Source organism: Pleurodeles waltl, chromosome 8 (genome assembly GCF_031143425.1).
Source record: "Pleurodeles waltl isolate 20211129_DDA chromosome 8, aPleWal1.hap1.20221129, whole genome shotgun sequence".
Lineage (NCBI taxonomy): Eukaryota > Metazoa > Chordata > Amphibia > Caudata > Salamandridae > Pleurodeles > Pleurodeles waltl.
This window is the reverse complement of record NC_090447.1, coordinates 1,379,251,999-1,379,273,970: the sequence shown is the minus strand read 5'-3', so window position 1 is coordinate 1,379,273,970 and position 21,972 is coordinate 1,379,251,999. Positions and strand designations below refer to the sequence as shown.

The window sequence follows — 21,972 nt, the reverse complement described above, 5'->3', positions numbered from 1 at the left end:
ATTTTCATTTTTAGCCATGACAGTTTTCAGAAGATACTCCACCTTCTCCAGATGTTTCAGAATGTCAGCCGAGTCATCTTCTACCTCCGATATTCTGCGCTCAGGACCACTGAGTCGGCACTGCATGTCGCTTCAACCACTCGCCCACGCAATCTAAGCGACTAGTAAGAGTCGAAGTGTGCATCAATTGATTTGAAGCCTGCACGCAATTCAGCCATTATAGCGGCAGCACCATCTACTGGGTGGGTTGTCATCACTCGGCAGGGGGTCCTCTGCATCCCGTTGTTGTGGGGTTCTGGCTATGTTAAATGACAGTTTCTTTCTGTTTTAGATCATTGCGCCCCATGACTTCTGCAGTATTGCAGTGGAGAGAGATGATCACACTGGTTTAGAAATGGTGCAAGTGGTATGTGGGGGTATCTCTAGGACACTCTCCCACTAGGACCCCAGATGGGGATGCGAGAGATCAACGTTAAAACAGGGAAGCAGTCTGAGGTATGCAGAAACAGGGGCTAAATCAGTATGTGGCAGAGGAGGTGTGCGGCATTAATATTGCCAGATAGAGGATGTTGCGATGGTGATTGCCATGCAAATCAATAGAGAAGATGTGAAGCTGCAGTCGGTGCCGGAAGCAGGCCATGAAAGCAGTCGGGCCTGGAGCAGACCAGAGCATTGTACGCTCTATCCGTTGCATCGGTACTCCAGTATCCTCGCCCTTAGTCCGCTGTGTGGCCTCCACTAGGGTTCATGCAATATCGCCCATTAATGCTTCCAGTGCAGTGTGGGAAGTTTGGGGTCAGAGGGTGGACCAAGCCGAGGAGAGCAGAGCAGAGCCATGGTGGGGGAGGAGTAACCATGAAATCACGGGGCCTGCTCAAGACCGAGCACAGATGATTACGTCAGAGCCCAGGGAGGCATCATGCATGTTCATCAATCCGCATGTCCCAGCAGTCACAAGTATAAGAGGCTGTGTCAGGCCAGATCCAATCAGCAGGGCAGCAGAAGTGCCGAGTGCCGGGCCCAGAGCCACCACGCTGCCTCCCAGTTCGTCCCAGCCCACACCCAGCAAAGCATGATAACAGGCCCAGAGCCGTCACTTCACAAGGCAGGTGTTGCTGGTCTGGCGACGCATCAGGAGGGCCGGGCCTCCTCTCTCCCTGGGTTAGATGTCTCGCCGCGACCCTGTCACTGTGGGGCCTCGGAGGGCAGCGTCAGGCCACGGCGGCTGGGTAATAGAGCGGCTGGCATGCCAGCTCTCCTCGTCACAATGGCCCGAGCTCCGCAGGTGTCAGGACGCCCTACACATTCAAGGCCGGGCATAGATAGGGTCATTGCGGGCCCGATGGCAGCAGGATTGGGAGAATCCACAGGAGTTTCAGTGCTGTGCAGCCATCAAGGTCGCCGACATGGCCACACCCCTGATAAACAAACCCTTACACTGACGTCTGCGCTAGTAACATGAGCAATTCAAAGTAAAAATAATAGAGCAACAGGCGCAAATGTATCTGCAAACGTAAGCATCTGAAATGCGAAGAAACTGAACCCAAAATAACAACTCTTATTTTGAACTGTCAGCTTTAAATTCAAGGACGGCTTCTGCACTGGGAAACAAAACATGACTTACAATTGCATGGGCAAGAGCAAGTTACACTGCGTTATTTAGTCACTGACAACCAAACCACCAAATAGACCGGTACTGAGGCCTACCTAGTATGCAATACAATGCAGTAACGATCCAATAGCCAGCTACCTCTTCTATTACTCGCTGACTGTATGCTCACTGTCGAGCTTTGAGCGAGCTCTGCTGTTTTTTCAGCTAGGTTTGCGCTATAAAAATACCAAATACATACATAGAGAACATCTGAGTGGATAACTAAGGCTCACTGATTAAACAAGATCTATCAAGACTTCAGAGCCTGTGTACCAGTGTTGAGGACCCTGAGAAAGCACGTGAGGCCCCTCTTTTATAACAAAGTACATAGTCTCATTCTAAAAAATAGGAGGCAACACAAGCTGAGAGATATAGGACATGGGTACAAAACGCAAAGCTACAATGAAAGGCAAACACAATGTCTCTAGGGTTATCACCTTTAACATTATTTTTCTGTCTTTGTTTATTTTAATTATCAGTCAGGGGTCATTAAGACAGTTCTATAATACATTTCAAAGTGTTTTCTTCTTAAATTTACTGTTTTAAGTATGTACTCACAAGGGGGAAAATACCGGATCCAGTCAGTCACGACCCTGGCTACGCGAAAACTGGTCGGGCGCAGCACTGCGGGTAGATGACACTGATCAACATCACCTCAGGCGTTAAGGTAACTAAATGTAGGACTGACTCCCCTTACTACCAGCTAGTGTTGCTGTCTATTAAGGGCAGCCCGTTAATGCTTTTGGTTAATTTTTACCATAATAATTTTGTGAGATCTAACGTTGAGATTTTACACGCCCTAGAGAAGGCCATTGAGGAAATGGTTTGCTGCTTGGATAAGGATTTTATAATTAAATGTGGTGGGGATTTCAATGTCTCCCTTTGTTCCACAGGGGACGATAGGATCTGTGGATTAAATGATGAAGATGATTGCAACTATTTCCACTTTACCCACAACCCCTGTGGGGACAAGTTAAATTATCTTATGAGGACTCATGATTTAGTGTTGGGAAGTGGCATCTCACTGACCTTTACACCCCCTGATATTACTTTTATGGGGAGGGGAGACGGGTCTGTAATTGCTCATGTAATGATGTCACAAACTGGGTGCTTTTAAGGTTGTGACAAGTGACCTTAGCTACCATTATCCGCTGGTCCTATTGTTACAATATGATTTCAAAAAGAGAAGTCTGCAGAAAATGGGAGGCCCTTTGGAATACCAAAGGAATAAAGGTGTACTATGTAAATGGCAAAAAGTAGACAAAGAACCTCTTCTACATAGGGTTGTGGGCAAAAACTTGGACACCTTTGAAACCTGCCTAAACACTGAGTTACCCCCGTATCAGATCCTGGGAACTTTCGCAGACATCTGCATGGCAGTAAGGACACATTTAACTCTACCTACCCAATCTCCCAAAATCAAACTTGTAAAATGGTTGGATAAATCAACCACTTACGCCCATTAAAATCTCATGCGGGCGTTAAAATCCACTCCAAGAAACAAATCAGAGGTCACCAAATGCAGGGCTCAGTACAAGAAGGCAATTTCAGCTAGGAAGAAAGTGATAAGAGAAGAAGCATGGGAGAAATTGACCATTACCTCAGCTATTAATGACGGGCCACAATTTTGGAAAGATGTCAATACCCCCCCCTTTTTTTTTAGCTCAGACACAAACAAAGGTGTTGAGGTACACATCCCAGAGCTGAAATGGGTCAGTCATTTTATAAAGCTGTATGAAGGTCATTCGGATGACTGCAAAATGACCGTCGTAAATGCCCCTGCCATGCCTGACATTGAGGAACTGGACATTACCTGAACGATGTCAGACTAGCCACTAAGGGCTCATTGCCAGATAAGGCCCCAGGGCCAGATGGGGTCCCAGCTGATCTCGAAGTTCAACATTGATCTTTGGGCACCAATTTTGCTAAACGTTTTCAGAGACACATGCAGAATTAGGTCTCCCTTTTCTGGAGGACCTATTATGTTAGCCCCTTTAGCCCTCTGGATGTCTGTTTGGACTAGGCCGGAAGCACCTGTCACTCAGACACTGCTTATGGATTGCATGAGGCTGGATGGAGTACAGAGATGTCCCTGGGTTATGTACATTTAAGAGTTCCAGGGCAGCCTTAACAGATCAGACTTATTCTTTAACCCTGGGGCCACAGGCAAGCAGGACATCCCAGTAGTAAAAAATGAATTCCAAGAGAAATTGTCTACCGATAGAGAGAGGCACGATCTGGGGAAAGGCATGGTGACAGCTTATCTACCCTTATGTACTGCATCTAAAATTGAACCTTATCTTTTAACTGTCCTGCGGCACCATAGATTTTTCTTGACAAGGTTTCGTCTGGGCCTGGCCCACTTTTTAGTGGCTTATACCCCTATGGTGCACTGCAATAGGGAACTAATACCCTGTCCATGTGATATGCGTTCAGAACAATCACAAATGTATATGTTTTTATTTTGTAAGCTGTACAAAGAGCAGAGGAAGGTTTTTTAACGCTACTTCTTAAATCACTAAATATCAGGAGGTGTACGGAAACAATTTTTCATCTGCAGTTACTCCAGTCTGATATGATCTGTATAGCTATTTACCGCTTTATTGCTGCAGCGATGAAAGAAAGGAAATATCTTGATTTTAACTGCTAACTACCTTGCTACAAATTTGCACAGCTCAGCAAACAATATTTTAGGTGACCAAATGACTATCTGATCAGGTATGCACATTTTAAGAGGTTCCAATTATTGTACTGATCTTCTTAAGACAATATAGCACATTTGCTATTTAATGATGTACAGTTCTACAAATAATATTTTATTTGACCAAATGACTATTTGATCAAGTATGCACATTTTTAGAGGCTCCAATTATTGATCTGATCATTTTATGTACACATATTCTACTGCTATTTATTGATGTTTTTTCTTATCTTTTTAACCTATTCAATAACTTTGTACATTTGCACTTTTATGGATTTCTATCAAAGATCTGAATAAAGAATTTCTGACTGACTGACTGACTACTGGCTACAGGTGATTTTCCTAATTTTTGTACGGGCTAGGACATTAAAATTCTAGTCATGCTAGTAAAAAAACAAGCATTGCAAAGACAATAGGTCTCGGCAAACATTGCCAATGTTAATGCATTTGTGTATATCAATAAACAAAGTCCCAGAACAGTACACAAATGCATTTACACTGCCAACGCCTATAGTCCTTGGATTGCCCAGAACTATTGCATTTGCCAATGCTTGTTATTTAATAGATGTTGCCAATAACCTCACTGGCTTAATAGTGCAGCTTTTTAGACTCTGTGTATGAAGCACACGTCATTGCTAAAAGGGTCACATGAGCCTCTTTTCTCACTGCACTGAATGAAAGTATAAACTCTTGCTGTCTGCACAAAATGAGGGAGGGGCCGCGGGGCCTTCAGAAATACTGGAAACTATCCTCCAAACACTAGAGACAAAGGGCAGTATGAGGCATGGAGAAAACAGGAACGGGTGCAAGGAGCTCAAATGAGCTTAATGGTGCATAAAGAAATCTAACAAGGAAAAGGGAAAGAAAGCCTAGAATAAAAAGCAAGCATTGGCAAAGCCAATAGGTCTCGCCTATGGGACCTTATATGTATTTAGCCATGCAGCATATTAAACCAGAGAAATAAACTGTGTTTATGAATTCCTTCATACACTCGGCATTAGTCAGAACATCTCCTAGAGGGCACCACAGTAAAAACAGCATTTGGAAGAAACAAGGTCATGCAACCATATATTCAGCCAAAGAAGGCATAACCACACAAAAAGAAAAGAACAGATAGCATGGCAGTGTAACCTTATATTCAACCCCTAGACGGCATTACACATTTTCAGGCCTAGCAGGCTTGCTACAATATTATTGCAAACAAGGCCCTTAGAACACAAACTACTCCCAGCTGTAAAGAAAAAGCTCCAGCCATGAGTGAGCTTAAAATGACATTGAATTTGTATATTTTTCAAATGCTAAACTTGGGAAGAATTTAGGAATGGGGCTGCAAATGTAACTGGCACTCATGTAAAGCACTCCAATCTTCCAGTCAAGTTTGTGCAATATAATAAATAAAAAAGAATCCCACTCCAGCTTGCAGCCTTTGTAGGGTGCAGAGACACAGAGAAACTGTGAGACGCCAGAGGAAGAAACAACATACCACCGTGAGTGCGAAGCGGAGAGGCAAAAGAAAAAAGTAGTGCGCTGACACTAAGGTATGTAGCTGATCATGCAATAATCCATGTAATAGGGTAGGTTTCCAAGGCAGTAAAAAAACAGCCTCAAGGAAGGAGAAATCTAAAGCATTTACCTAACAAACCAAAAGAATTTTGAAAAGCAGGCCAAGAAACGAATGAAAGTGATGGGCGTGGTGAAAGCCCACAGACTAGATTACAGATGTCGAGATACAGCGCATGCACGATGCCTAGGCTCATCCTAAAATAAACAGGAAGAGAATGTAGATAAAATTCTCTTCCTGGAAGAGCAGGGACAGATGGGCATGGGAAAAATGAGACGGGGCAGGTAAACATGCAACATGGAAGAGACTAAAAAAGGCAGTTTTATTAAGTGTTTGTGTCTGATCCTGCATGCACTTTTGTTCTATTTCAAACTTCACTTCTATAATTAGTAAAGTAAGTTTCAAGTGCACACCTATGAGGGAAAGGAAGAGGTCAAGGATATATATATTTGGCAGCTTTGAATACGCACTAAAGAAGGACCAGAGGTGTAGGAAAGCGATAAAAGAGGACACCATAAAAATATGTGAAGAGACAATAGTGACACCAGAGCATGCCCTCTATTTATAAAACCTGCACTAAGGAAATATTAACCACCAACTTCTGAAATTGTAGCCTATGATAAAGTGTCTTTGCTGTTGGCAGGATTTGAACCTGCGTGCGGAGACCCCAATGACACCTTAATCACTCGGCCACAACAACTTATCAAGTTTAGGTGCAAAAAAACACTTTTTAGGGTGCAGAGGCTTAGCACTTATAAAGCGTCCTGGCACAGTTGGTGACCATAATTACATGCACTTTTAAAGTCTCTATTGCAAATCATGCATACTTTCACTTCTCAAGATGATTGCATTAAAGTACCTGTTGTGTGCGCATGAAGATTCAGATGATTGTTGAGCATGCAGTGTACGAGAAGAATCAAATAATTGTTGATCATGCCTTGTAATGCTGCATTACGTTCGTCGAGCACTCCTAACATGTGGCAGACTGGTCACCCATTTTCAACATATAAAGAAATTAGTCTCAGAACCAAGCATGATAATGGCTGCTGGATATGGTTAAAATACGTTGGACAGTGCTCTTGGGGACGGCTAAACAACAGAAGCAGCATGACACGCAAAATGGAGCAACGATGGTGCGAGCCGCTGGCAAATCTATGGGCAGGGCTGAAGCCCATGATGTAGATACAGCATGTCTTGGTTTGAGACAGCGCATGCACGCTGTCTAGAGCCGAGACTTAAAAACGGCTGGGTGTCAATACTATTCTGACCCCTGAAATATGTCAGCGTTTGTTATTAAAATCATAACAGATGCTGCTTCAGCTTGGCATGGCACTTGAAGAACTAACAACCTATCACATATATAAAAGATACATAGCCATTTTTAAACATGCTTTTTTTGGCTAAACATTGTATGAGCGTCCCAATTCTATTCAAGGACACCTATATAACAGTTTTTGAAGTAAAAGTCATGTTTAAATTTTGGAACAAAAGAAACTAACAACATGCAGTGGTTACCCAAAGAAGTTGGACTGATGTCTCCAATGGAGGTTAATACTCCTGACCCCTTCCCCCCCCCCCCCCTACACCACAGTGACCTAACGGCAGGCAGATGAAAGGGAGTCTATTTGTGCTATTTCCAGCTTGCTCATATTCCACCCTTAAGCTCCTCTCCAGATGATGGGGAAATAAAGTGGGGTGCAGGCATGAAAAAGCAGTGCTATGAAAATGCCCCTAAACAGCATGGGGCTGGGATACAAAATAGGGCCAGGTACCAAAACAAAAGTGCACCCCATTAGTGAATTAGAAAGCTAAACAAAGTGGCCCATGATTGCAAACTGGAGCACTTTTGAACTTGTGAAGACATCCTGTATAAATATTTTGCAATGTGTTGAAGACTGTATGCATTTGGACTTCCTGCAGGCAAAGTTTGTTTCTATATCAAGGAAATCAACAGTAAGAATACGCCCAGCAGACCGTAAAACAGACCCACAAACAGCCAAAAAAGTCGGTGAAGCCCTATTTAACTGCCCTATGGGCCAGTCCGACCCTAACTGTAAATTGTGTTTCCCTGAGGGAGACATGGGCAGCCACACTCTCTCCATCTCGGGGCAGAGGTAGAAAACACAGAGGTAAGCACCGTATTGACTAGAAGTCCAAAAATAACAAAAAACACAAATAAATAAACATGCGTTCTCAACATAACGTACACACCTCGACTTTAAAACAAACGTCTGCTGGGTCCAAGACTGTGCCCAACCTTCTGCAAATGAGTAGCTGCTCACAAAGCTGCCTGTATGGACAATGCTTTCCTCAAGAATGCCCTCTTCTTCCCACACCTATGTGAACTAATCATAAATATGAGACTATCCTTAATGAATCACTGGTCACTGTTATCTTTCAAATTCCAGTTTCTAAGTGAATTATAGAAAGCAGGCCCTGATTTTACTGAATTTGCTCATGAATTGGTAGATGCTACTTCTGAATATTCAAGTGTAGACATTGAATACTTTCGAGAGATGTATGTATGGCCCACACAGGCTTCTGGACATCGGGTTGATATTAGCGTTATTTTAATGCCATCTGACACAATGGACGTGCAGTCGTGGCCCCTCCAGGGCTCCCCTGAAAGAGGCAATCCCACATTTCTGACCCTTGTACAAATGCCAACGAGCAACACAATTTCCCCTATGCCACACATACACGCTGTCCTCGCCAGGACTGTTTCTGCCCCTTTTACTAAGCAGAAAAGCACGACACTCCTCACAGTGAAGTTATTTAAAATGCAAACACGACAATTATATTTAGAAAAAAATATAAAGCCACGTACACAGGATGTCATCACAGATTAAAAGCATGTAAAACTTTACTTTTCAGAAACCTGTTGTATTGGTTCTGGTGTTTGCTCGGGGACTTTATTACATTGTTCTAAGTGCTTTGGTTCAATAAACATAAAGTGCACGAAGGAATGTCACTGTTCTGTTGGTTCTGATGTTTGCTTTGGGACTTTATTACTTTGTCGTAAGTGCCTTGGTTGAATAAACAAAGTGCAGGAAGGAATGTCACGGCAGGCCCTTGCCGCTTTTCAGTGCTGGGACACCTCCCTAGAGGACAACAGTGTTAATCCATTGTTGTCTCAATGTCATATGGAAAGAATACACACACAAGATGTAGCCAAGGATTCTTAGAGGTTATCTAAGGTCACACTGACTCCGATTTGCTGGCTTGTCCCATCATTAGAGAAGGATCTGAAAAGGTTTTCTGTTTGAGCCTTTCAGAGATAAAGCACTGTCAACTGTTACAAAGCTTGTTGTCATTCAAATAGGCTTTTGAGATGAATGTATACTGCACAAGAGGAGCTTCCCTAAGGCCTGATTTTATGGATCACATTTGTACTGCTGCAGGTTGGCACCAACATTTCCTGACTACCTAGACTGCAGTGGTGAAAGTGTAGTTTTGCGGCAAAATATCCATCGCCTGAAAAGTGCAAAAATTACATTTGTACTGAATGTACAGTGCAATCAATGTGATATGGAAATGTGCAGATCTGACCGGTAAAATCTGTGATTTAACCCGTGAAGCTGTAGGCTTTAATTTATGTCTATCTACGTTCTTATATGTATTTTGGTAATAAATCATGGTAACCACAATTATGGGCTTTTGAGTATTTGCTGTGTATTTTTTCACATAGCTGGAAGATCAACTCATATACATATTTATTTATCAGATGTATAGTTAGTGTGTGTTTTTATACAATTTATTTTAGTTTGTTTGCCCTTACAGATGATAACTGTATATTCTGAAGATGATGATAGGGGAGGGTTCAGTTGCAACGCTGGTAACTTTGGACAATAAATAAGCTGCTACTCTGATAGAAATAAGAGAAAATGGTGGTCGAGGTGGGGCTGGAGGCACAGCTCCCCGGGTTTGGCACAGGAATCCGTGTAATTCAATGGCAAACCCTGAACTCACCGTATCATAGTTAGGGAGAATGCTTACTGCACACTTGTCTGCGGTTGGCTCCTAGGCCACACCTTGATTTATAAATCATGTAATTGTTGACACATATGTAACTGTGGCCCGCCCTTAAGGGTGGAGGTGCCCCGGTCCCCACCTTTTTGCAGACATGAACAGTGTCTGTCAGGCTGGACAGATACTCTTTATGCTCAGGTCAGACAGCCATTTAGCTGTACACTAAATGTGCATGCACAGCAACTCTCACTGACCCCATCCCACTCTGTGACTTCTAAAGGACTGTTGACTCCTCTTATTGGCTGAACCAAGGCCAGCCAATGAGAGGAAGTGGCAGTCCCAACCATCTAGGAACCTCAAAGGTTTACCTCCCGTCACCAGAGATCAACGCTGCAGCTGGTACGTTTGTTTTTCTCCCTTCGGTGTGTGCATGCTTGTGTATTGATGAATCTTTGTGTATTTGTGCATGCGTGCTGTGAATGGGTGTATGCGTGTGTATGTATGTGCTAGTGAATGGTGAGTGTATGTCTGTACACTTTTGAACACATGGGTGTGAGTGTGCATGTAGTGGTTTAGTGTACGTGTGTGTGTGTGCGATCTGCATGACCCCCCCTCCTGCTCGAATTACCGGCTGCCACTGCCCTTATGCATACATGTGCTGTAAGCAGAATCATGGATCGCCATGAATCATCCTCAGGGTTTTGCTGGGTTGGAAGCAGCTCCTTGAGAGTTCCAAACCCTAACTACGGTTTTAAGTGGGCCAGCTCTGTGGACGGTTTTGTGAGAACAGCATAGCGTGCATTGATGCATGCACCACATCAGAGAGCTCAAGAAACTGAACACTGCCTGTGTTTGACACGAAACGCAGACACCCAGCCACTGGTGAGTCTTGATGGAGAGGATCCAGCTTTTAAAGTCTGAAAACCGTAAAGCCACTTCAATTAAATGGAAAACAAAGTTTCTCTGTTTTTCCAAAGTTCGCTTCTCATGATAAGTTGGTTTATTTTACAGTCAGTGGCATGTTTTTGGCTTCCTCAGCTGAGCCCTGACATCTGTTGCAAAACATGCGGAAATTGAAAGAAAAAAATGCGTTTACATCTGGGTTGGTAAAAGAGTTGGATGTTTCTAATAGTGTCAAAATACATCAAAGCTATCACACCACAAATGCAAATAAAGTGAATTGTATTGCAGAAGCTATAGCAGCGTGTCAACACTTAAATAACACCCCGAACGACATGAAGAGCCCAAGCTGCAGGTTGAGACTATAAGACCCCACAGTTCCAGAGCCCCTTCTTTCCCTAATCATGATGCACATTGGGAGCACATTGGGCCGCCCTGGGAGCCACCCCCAAGCCAACGGACCACGCTCGCAACCTAGGCTTCATCCTGGACTCCTCCCTCTCGATGACCAGACAAGTCAACGCCGTCTCATCTTCATGCTTCAACACCCTGCGCATGCTTCGAAAGATCTTCCGGTGGATCCCCACCGAGACCAGGAAGACGGTCACCCAGGCCCTCGTCACCAGTCGGCTGGACTACGGGAACGCCCTCTACGCCGGCACCGCCGCCAAACTCCAGAAGAAACTCCAACGGATCCAGAACGCCTCAGCACGACTCATCCTGGACATCCCCCGACACAGCCACATCTCCGAACACCTGAGAGACCTGCACTGGCTCCCCGTCAACAAAAGAATCACGTTCCGACTCCTCACCCACGCACACAAGGCCCTCCACGACCTGGGCCCCAAGTTCCTCAACAGCCGCCTGACCTTCCACAAGCCCACCCGCCAGCTCCGCTCCGCCAGCCTCGCTCTCGCCACCGTCCCCCGCATCCGCAGAGCCACCGCCGGAGGAAGATCCTTCTCCTACCTGGCAGCCAAGACATGGAACTCCCTCCCCATCCACCTCCGGACAACGCAAGACCATCTCGCCTTCAGGAAGCAACTCAAGACCTGGCTGTTCGAGCAGTAGCGTTTCCCCCCCCCCCAGCGCCTTGAGACCCTCCGGGTGAGCAGTGCGCTATACAAATGCCTTTGATTGATTGATTGATAATTTAGATCAGTGGTTCTCAACCTGTGGTCCGGGGACATATGGGGGTTCCCAAAGCCTCATCAGGGGGTCCGCGACTGCTTAGAAAATTAAATAATATTAACAGATTAGGTTCCCAGCTTTCAGTAATGACTCGGGGGGGACTCCCAGGATTCCAAAAATGATTCAGTAGGGGTCCCCGGGTTCCAGTAATGATAAAGTGGGAGTCCACAGAAGTCAAAAGGATGGGAACCACTGAATTAGATACTAGTGGCGGAGGGGGCTAATATGACTGAATTCGGTGTGCGGCTCAGCCGCTGTTGTGTGAGTTTAGCAGTGTGCATGGTGGCAACACAATCACTCATAGCATCTGCAGGTTTTTGGTTAATTCTCAGGTTCCTTTGAAACACTATTTTGATTTGCTAATATACTAAGCGCCGTTTGACGAATTCTCACAAAACTGTGGGTAAGTGTTAGCGCGTAACAGTTCATGCAGATCTATTCGGGGTAGAACGTCAAAGGTGGGAGAGGCAAAAATTTGCATTTTCAATGTTAAGTCTGACAAGGAATTTTCGTTCTCTGCACAACAGGCAATGAACTGAATGAATTTACGTTGAAACTAGTACTCAAGTTTCTTTTTTCAGTATGGTGTAAATTCAATTAGTATCTTTTGAGGTTTGCAGGGGTTGTTTGAGCTTAAAGCTAGCCATGGATGTTTGTATATCTGTACTGTTAGTATTTGGAAGGTCTACAATCTTAGATGCTGAATATAAAAAATAAAATAATTTTATTTTATCTTCTCACCTAATGGGTGTTCAGGGTCCCAAGACTGGACCTGAGGGATCAACTGAAATGTTATGTGAAGCCAGTTTCCTGAAAAACAAAAGTGTATGTGAAGGTATAACAGGCCATGGGAAGTGTATGTTTGCTGTGCAGTGTTGTTTTGAACAAAAAAACAATATTTAAAAAAATAAAACAGGCCATGGGGAGCATCCACTGAAACCACTGAGAATTTGGCAGAGGGCCTCAAGGGGACAGGTACTGTCTCCAAAAATGACAAAATACCCTGTTGTTGTTGTGGACTTTTAAACTGATTTATGTTTGAGGGGCATGTTCAGGGTTTGCAAATCCAAAATTGTTTGTAAAAGTTTGACATGCTTTTTTCACATTCGGGTGCAAAAAAACAGAAAACCCCCCAGAAAATCTACATTTTGATTATACATGGTCAAAGCCTGAGGACACATAGCACTGTGAACACCAAATGGATGTGGGCCCTTCACAAAACAGATGGTTTGGTGGGATAAGGGCTGGTGCAGGGCCGGTCTGTGTGCAAACAGTTCAGAGATGGAGCAGGCACAGACAAGGAAACTCGGCCAACTCAGATAGAGCTTAGTCTCTGGCCTCTGACAATGTGCAGTAGGGTTTGTTCATAGAGCTGACTGGGGAAAGTCCTGGTCACAAGCCAGGCCATTCCGCCACCAATCTAATGTGGAGGACACTAGGCCGTGTGCAGCATGATAGGCTGCACAATGAGTTGGGAGCTGAGCCTGGCCACAGGCCGCGTCACGCAGGCAAGTCTGCTATGTGCCCCGCGGCCAGGCTCTTAGGAACATTTTCGAAAGCTATGTGCAGTTGTTGTTTACTCCAAATAGGTTGAAAAACACACATTCACTGAAGAACCTTAAGGGTGAGTAATGGTTTATTTTGCTCTTTGGTTAAAAACCCTCAGAAATGTAATGATAAAACAGGCAAACTAACATTACACTTAAGTTATTACATTTCATCTCATCACTGACATCTTCAGTTACATCCCTATGAATACACAATTGTTTCTTTAAATATCTGCTATTTACTTATGGTGTGTATATTATTATAGTATTACCTTACCTTCAGCTACTGTGTCCACAGCCTGAGGCCATGTGCTGTGGTGGTTGACAGCAGGGGCTGGTCTTTGGTGCAGCCCTGCCTCCATCCTCTGTTTGTACCTAGCCCACTACACATGATAATCAGATAAATTGCAATGCCTCGTTGAAGACCAGGTTAGTCGTTGAATCCATGTACCTACATCATCCACTGTCCTTTCACTGAGGGCAAGGACTGGCTTTCGGCTTGGCCTGGCAATGCCTTAAAACGTGCAGCGTGGTGGCTGTGCATTGGGCCAGGCCTCCACCAAGGCCCTGTACCCTTCACAATACATGCACACACCCTTCAAACATGCACAGCATGTCTCGTGCCGTTGATTGGGAACAAGTCCTTTTCAGCCCTCTCAGGCACACTGGATATTTGGGAACCCAGTAGTCACTGAGGGGGAGAAATCACCAAAGTACCCCCTATTTCGACAAAGAGAATTCCGCCAAACTCATTCTGCACTGTCTTTCCTTTACTGGAAAAGGTTATTTGAATCATTTTAGTATTGTAATAATATCACTTTTTGTAGTCGTTTACTTATGTAACTGAATAGAATTATTGTTTTCATAATCGTATATTTGTGAGCTACCTGATGTCTGTTTCTAACAAATCAGGAACTGCAGTTGATCGTTGACTGTGTGTCTGATCGTTTTACCTGTATGTGCCCAGGATATCTTTATTTTCTATCCATAAAATTTAGGGGTCAAGCATCATAACATGTTTTGTTGTTGTTATATATCTCATAAAAGCCTGGTACTTCACACTCATACTTTTTAAAATACAGATATGCTAAACTTATTAAATTATACAAATTGAGTAAAAGAGAGACAGAGAGAGATAGAGAGGGTGAGTGTGTGTTGTGTTTTTTTTCCTAGTGTTCCAAATCTTGGATCTATCTTCACAGCAGAGTCCCATGTGGCTCTGGATATGTTACACTGAAACAGCAAATTCTTCGTTCACCAGGCCCAGTAGTTCAGACGGCGGCATGAGCAGACTCTATGCAATCTTTTAAATACTGGAATGTTATCTGCTGTGGTACGTGTACACCATATGAGACATCTAACAATTGGAAATGCAACTGCAGACTGGTGACACAAGCGCAACCAATGCAACCTTTTAAGGACCCGGAAGTGGCTACCGCCGCAATCTTACACCAATGGTTGTGATTACAGCTGGAACAGCTGCCACGGATGGTGATAGGAGCTGGACATAAGAAACCTTTCAAGGGCACAGATTTCACCAAGGACCCCTGGGCTGAGCGATGCCCGTTTTGAGCAGGGGGTGTGTCCCAGGCCGCTCTTGTGCTGAAAAAGGCAGATCGCCTCCTGTCTGATTAGCCCTGGGCAGGTTATGGCCAAAGTGGTTACCATTTCTAATTGTGAAGTGTCCCGATAACTTTCTTGTTTTTTCTCAGGTAACACTGAAATTATACTACGCTAGAAAAAATACAAGCAGTGAGCTCACTTAATAGTTGTTACACCCAGTATGAAAAAACAAAACATTTGCAAGGCCACAACCTCTAACTCCAGCAAACTTTCAATGTTTTTTTCATTTGCTTTATTTTGGAACATCTGCAAAAGGCATTAAAAGTTTAAAAGTAATACAAAGTAAAAATTTTGCCAGCTAATGGTGTATCTGCTCGCAAAACGTTACGTAAAATATGAGCTACCACAAAAATATATTACAAAACATGAAACAAAAGCAGATAGTGGATACCAGTATTGACACTTAAGTGGATACTTTTTACGTTTTGTTTTTTATGCGGAGTACATTGTAACCACCCATATAACGTTGATAAACCAAATAAGCCAATTCGTTCTAGGTAAACACAACATCCATAAGGTCTTGATTTAAAAGGATAAAGTACAGGAGCCGAGAGAGAGGAAAAAGCAAGAAAGAAAAAAAAAAGAGGGAGACGGCGCAGGGTGCGTCGAAGACCATAACCATTGGAAGACCAACTCAAAAGAAAACCTAAAAGAAATCCTCTATGATAAATATTCATGGCCAGCCTGAAACCCAATCAAAGATCCTCTCAAAGGATCCTAAATTTTCCTTAACCTAGCTCTCTGCTCATCATAATCAATCAGCAGTATTTCAAGAAGGCCCGCGTTTAGGGATTCATGCCACCAAAGCATGGGATTAGGGGCCTGGGCAAGTAGCCAATGCCAGGCCAAGATTAGCCACCCCAAAGCAATTGCAAATGATTAGATCTGGACAAGGCGTCGCGGAGAGTGCAGAAAGTGCTCTAATACAATAAATGTAGGGTCCCAGACTATGTTGGTCTGACAGAGCAGATTTGGTTTTGCTGAAACTATCTTCCAATAATGAGCAATGAAAGGACAAGTAGCGAATATGTGCATGGCCTGGGCTTTGTGTGCTAAACATCGAAAGCATTTACCATCCTGTCTGACGTTCATGACAAAAAGACGATAAGGAGTGTAATAGAAATCATTAATACATTTAAACTGATGAGCTTTAACCCTTGAAACTTTTAAAATACTATGTGCAAACCTATAACTTATATCACCAGGAGTTAAGACAACCCCACGACTTATTCACCGCATGTGTAAAGGGATCGACCCACCACCCCACCTCAGCCAACAGAATCACTTTATAAGCCAAACCAATAGCCTTCTTGGATGGCCCTCGCATCCAATAGTCCGAAAAAATGTTCTCAGAGCGGTCAATATTTCCGTCGTTAGACTCCCAAGTTGCTCTTTCCCCAAATATTCCTCAGCTGGAGTTAGAATGGTAAATTTGACCTTTCAGTTTCCACCGTGCCCACTGCAGCCCTGAGGGCACAGTTGAGGGAAAGAAACACGAACGTTGGGGGGCAGGAGGGCAGGATGCCAGGACACAATTATCGGATGGGCCAGGAAAGAGGCACTGAAGCAGGATTAGGAGAAGAAAGAGGGATTCGCTTGGGGAGGAATTGGGGGGGCATCGGATCTGCCAACATGAGAATCGATCCAATTAAAGGACCCCAAACCTGGGCAAACATATTTATGACACTCTAAACTCCATAACCCATGAGTTATCAAGGCACACTGAGTGGACACAAAACAGATACTCTGTCAGCCAATGTTTAATAAAAGCCTCGCTTCTCTAACAACAATAAAACCCGCAACAAAATCTTACGCTTAAATATTAAAATAGCTGTTGCGACATAGAAGAGTCATATTCTTTCTAACAATTTTCGTGAAAAAGTGTGGTTTGGGGGGAGAACCCCATGTTCATGTGAGAGGCGGGGTACCACAAGTACACAGCTGGTGCTGCTTCTCATAAAGTCAACCGGACTCGGGTCCAGCACAGAATGCTCAAAACCAGAGCAAGAAGGCGCCTGGCTCCAATAGCGCCGCGATGCTCTACTATCGCCGGAAAGCACGTAAATAAACACGTCTGAACGAGGACAACAGAACATACATCCGCAAAGAAATGTTTCAAGAAGCAAATAAAGTGAAGCTGATCATGCATTTAATTCTCAACAAAATGAGAATCTTATTAAACGCAGGCACACAAATCGTGCAAAACGTGCTTGCCTGGATTTGCACAAACAACCTACGTTACAGCGAATGATACTAGGGAGAAAGTCCTGGAAACCCGGAACACAAAATCGGGCTTGGTAGACCCTGAAGCCGCTGGTATTCCGTGCGTTGGGGGAAGGAGGGGGCCTCTGATTCACAGGCAGCAGACCGAGAAACCTTCCTTTTAACAGAGGTGTTTCATGTGCCAGTCACAACTTCCCAGAAGAAACTCCGTGTTTTCTTAAGAACTGTTTCGGGAATAAATATTGTTAAAAGAAATTATGCACAGCTGCAATTGACAGACCAAGAACTATCATTAGTGAGATGTTATTAGAGCCTTGCTTTTCAAACTTGCTTTTCGATGCACCCATGTGTGCAGTAATGCATCTCTCCTCAAAAAGTATAACCCAGTAAAAGAAATACCAACAATTGCAAATATCGCTGACCCTAGGCACGCGGGCTGTGGGGTCACAAGAGCCCCTTCTTGGAACACCTACACAGAGGCGTGTAGCAAGCATTACATGTGCCCTAGTGCAGGCAAGAGAAGCTGGCTCTCGTACCCCTTGTTAGGTGGTAAAAGATCACAACAATTGTGGTGTATCCAGTGCTTTAAATGGGCCGGTACTGTCCGGTACTGAGTACCGGCACTTTTTTATTTTGAGAGGGAGAGTACCGGCACATCTCAAGAAAAACGTACTACTTTTAATTGGAGAGTACCGGCACTCCTCGGAAACAAGCAGGTACTCTGGCACGGAGTACCTGCACTTTAATTTTTCCATTTCAAGCACTGGGTGTATCTACCACTCATGGGCCCGGTGTTACAGCACCTGCTGCACCAAACACAGATATGTCCTTAGCACAAAGAAACCTACAATTGGCAGATGATACTGCTCACTCGGACAGGTTAGCACAATGAGGCAAGATCTGCCCCCCAACCAGGACCACCACCACTGCAAGGAAAGCTCCCCGCTACAGGTCGCAGTCTGCACAAAGAGACCCCCACATCACCAAGAGACCGGGGCACTTGTGAGGGCAGTGGACAGTAGTAACAGCATAAAGTAATGTATATTACTAAGATTTCAAATTTGCGCAGTGGACAGAAATAGTCGTCAAGTTTGAATGACACCACTAGGTCTGAGCTTCCAAGAGCTATAGTGCATGTGACCATACTGGGTCTAAAGAGCACTATTGGCATATAGCTTACTAACAAACACCATATAATGCCATAACCTTATGGAATCATAGCAGGATTTTAAGACCACTCTATGGACTATCGCCTTCTAGATCCAGCCATTTCATGGTTCAACAAGCAATAGCCCCAGACTTATGTCCACTTTCTGAACATTGTGCGCTCTACAGTTTTGCAAAGTCCCAATAACTGTCAAACACACAGCGAACATGGCCAACAAGATTTTCCACTTAGAAACTTGTGTGAAACAATGTAATGTGTCTGAGTCTCCCACAGCTTTACCACATTAACATTAACCAAGGAAACATGGGTGTTATCACAGTAAGGTCAGAAGTTACACTTCTGGGTGAAAAATCCATTGGTTGGGCAGTATTTCTTAGCTTTAGTCTTGTGGCGTGGTGGACCTTGGAGTTTGTTCAGAAGAGAGATGAGATGTAAGCCTGACAAACCTATCAACATCACTTCATGAGGTCCAACCACCACCAGCAGCAATACCACTCATAGGTCAGCCTAGCAGCTTCCTCGAACCCATGGTCTACCAAACCCGCTGAGTGGCTCTGGAACAAGAGACGGACACCTTACAGGATACGCTCTGCCCTGTCATTCTGCAAGACTAGACACGGTCTTGTGGCATCAACAAGAGACGAAAATAAGATCGTGCCTTGGTGCACAGTGTGACAATACATGACAATAACAGACGTCCAAAAAAACTGAGCTAACGTTTCAGAAAATGAACACTTGTCTAGATACAAGGACACTGTGCAGTCAAACACTTCCAGTTTGGGCAACTCACTTATGCAGATGTTGCATGAGGCTAGATTTCCTCTATAAATCGTATTTAATGAAGCAGTATGTGTCCACCCTCATACTCTTCAGGCTTCAATTCACGAAGTGTTCAAAAACCAAATATTCCTGTGATGAAGTGCATGAGAAAGTTGAAGGTCATTTCACATTTACAACCTCAGTGTCACAATATCCATTTGGTGCTCTGAAGCAGCCAGACATCTGCACACAACACCCAAGAAACACATTTTAAATAGTAGTAGTGATGAATAAATTGTAACATTATTTGCATAGAGCAGAGGAATATCTTTTTCCCAGCAAGATCTGAAATGAAAAAAGGTGTCATGAACTTACAGCAATGAGGGTGGAGCTCCTGGGATCTCCAGTAGCAGAGGCTGACGCTTGCTGCTCCCCACCAATCGCATTGCCACTGCTGTCGGTGCTCATCAGGTGCTGCTGGTGGTAGTCGGGTGGCGGGGCAGCACTCGCCTTGCTGTGCTTGTTGCTTTTTCTCCCACTCTGTCCATGCTGCACAAGGTTGAGGAGCTGCAAGGTGCTCTCCCGCTCCCTCTCTGAGGTTTCTGCCCTGTTGCGCTCATAGCGCCCCTCACAGGTCAGGTGATGCTGGCGACAGGTGGCAATCCGCGCCCTGAGACGCTCCACAATGTGGACGCGAGGAGTAATGGTGCCACCTCCAAGAAGGCCGGCCCCTTGGACCCCTACCCCAAGGCCTCCGGGAGGAGCCCGTGGGGGTGGGGGTACGGTGTCCCCCATGCTGCCAGACACCCTGCTGCTCCCCGCAAGCACCCTGCCCCAGGCCAATGTTATGCAACGATAAGCAGGACTTACAATGTGCTACCTGGGCACCATGGGTGTCTGAACTGAGTAGGCAAGGGTAAGCTTCCTTCACTTCCAGGTGGGCATCTGCAACGAGTATGTAGGTGATCACAAAACGAATATGGTATCTTCTCCAGAAGGAAAACTGTCTGCAACATCCAAAACTTGGTCCCAACTTAACCAGGTCTTGTTTTTCCAGTGTTGGGCAGGCTGGTTCCAGAGGGCACTCTTAGCGCCCATACAACAGAGCAAACTGACAGTGTTTTATTCCAATCTCATGAGGGTGAACAAATATTAAATCCAGAAAAGTTTTTAAAAAGTTGCAACAACAAATGCAAACCTCTCTCGGTCAAAAAAGTGATTTTCCCATCGGCTGCAAGTGGCAAAAAACGGGGCTGACTGCGGACTGAGGAGGTCTACTCGCTTCACCACAATTTCAGCATCTTTGCAGCAGGCTGTGCATCCGCGGCCAAATCAAGGGAAGCTTGAGTTGTCAGCGCCCGTGCACAAACGCTTCTTCTCACGGCATGCTGCAGCCAGGACGCGGTGGGAACACGCGGCCGCTTTCCCCTCATGCTTTTCCTTTCCGTCCCACAATTCAAAGGATCCTCTGTAAACCAGATTCTGGAATTTAATTAAAAAACTTTTCCCACTGCTTCACACTTCTCCCGTCCTATCAGAGCAGGACTACTTTCGCTGCTTGCTCGGTCAGAGCTCCGGCAAAAAGTTACAAATTCTAGGGAAATTTACCAAACTTTCAGCAGTTTGCAGGAAGAGCTCCGTCCCGTCTGTCCGCGAAGAGGGCTCTGGCTGGCTGCGCTGCTCCGACCCTCTGGATCGGCTGAATATTTTTGTGAAATCAGCCCGGAGTAGGCTTTCCCTTCCCGTTCTGCTGTGTTGTTAGCTGCTGGCTGATGGTGAACGCACCGGGGGTTACAATAGACTTTCGTTGTGTGTGTGCGAGATAGCGAGGACGAAAACACAAAGGAACACTGTGCACTCCAGTGGAAAAGTGGGGTCATTGCAAGCATCGCGTTTTACAACGAGTGAAAACATTACAGCGGTCTAGGAGGACATCTAGTGGTCAGTGGAGAGAAATGTCAATCAGCACACTAAATCGATGATTTTCTATTTTTTACGGGTTATCTTTTCTGATTAATTTTGTTTGTTCCATTCGCAATTTCTTTCTTTCAAAGTGTGTCAAGTACAATATACATATTGCATGATGGCCCCTCCTGCAGACTAATTACAATGGCGATGAACACCGACTTCGATTTATCTTCTGTACGCAAGTATTGATGGCAAACATAGATTGCACGGTTGCCATTACTTTCTACAGAGAAGGAATATATATTTCAAGACGATACTAAAATGCTAAACAAAATGACTGATCTATGACTAACAAACAGCATCTTTCTGTTCAGTGATGAGATCTACAAACAAAAAGGGGAGACAGACAGGACTTTCCTTCGCTCCCAGCTACACAAGTTTGCCATCTTGGCTTCTGGTTAAGCCCTGCACTCAGCCCCTCCATGGCGGCCAACGCCCGCTGTGCACAGCCCAGCGCCCAACCTCGTGTGGATTGCCAACCCTTTGCAAGCAACCAAAACGCCCACTCGCAGGGCCTTCAGCCAATCGCAGCATGAGGTTGACTACTTGCATAACCCCCGCAGGCATCCATCCCACCACTTTGCGCTGCCTTCAGCCCTGTGCAGCAAGGGTTGGTCACAGGACCTGGTCTCTGGCCACACCATGCACCTGAAACTCAACGAGTATCCATCTTTTGCATATGCCCAACCCGCGGCAGCCAACCCCCGCAAC

The 21,972-nt window shown here is 44.8% G+C and overlaps 1 protein-coding gene across 1 annotated transcript in view; it reads right to left on the bottom strand.

Annotated features, from left to right (window-relative positions):
- The window catches only part of MAML2 (mastermind like transcriptional coactivator 2), a 496,815-nt gene extending 475,751 nt beyond the window's left edge, over window positions 1-21,064 (bottom strand). Inside the window, exon 1 of the mRNA XM_069202396.1 lies at window positions 19,669-21,064. Within this exon, the coding sequence (XP_069058497.1) occupies window positions 19,669-20,088 (420 nt within the window). The 5' untranslated portion in view covers window positions 20,089-21,064. The remainder of the gene's footprint in view (window positions 1-19,668) is intronic.
- Between the last annotated feature and the right edge of the window lie 908 nt (window positions 21,065-21,972).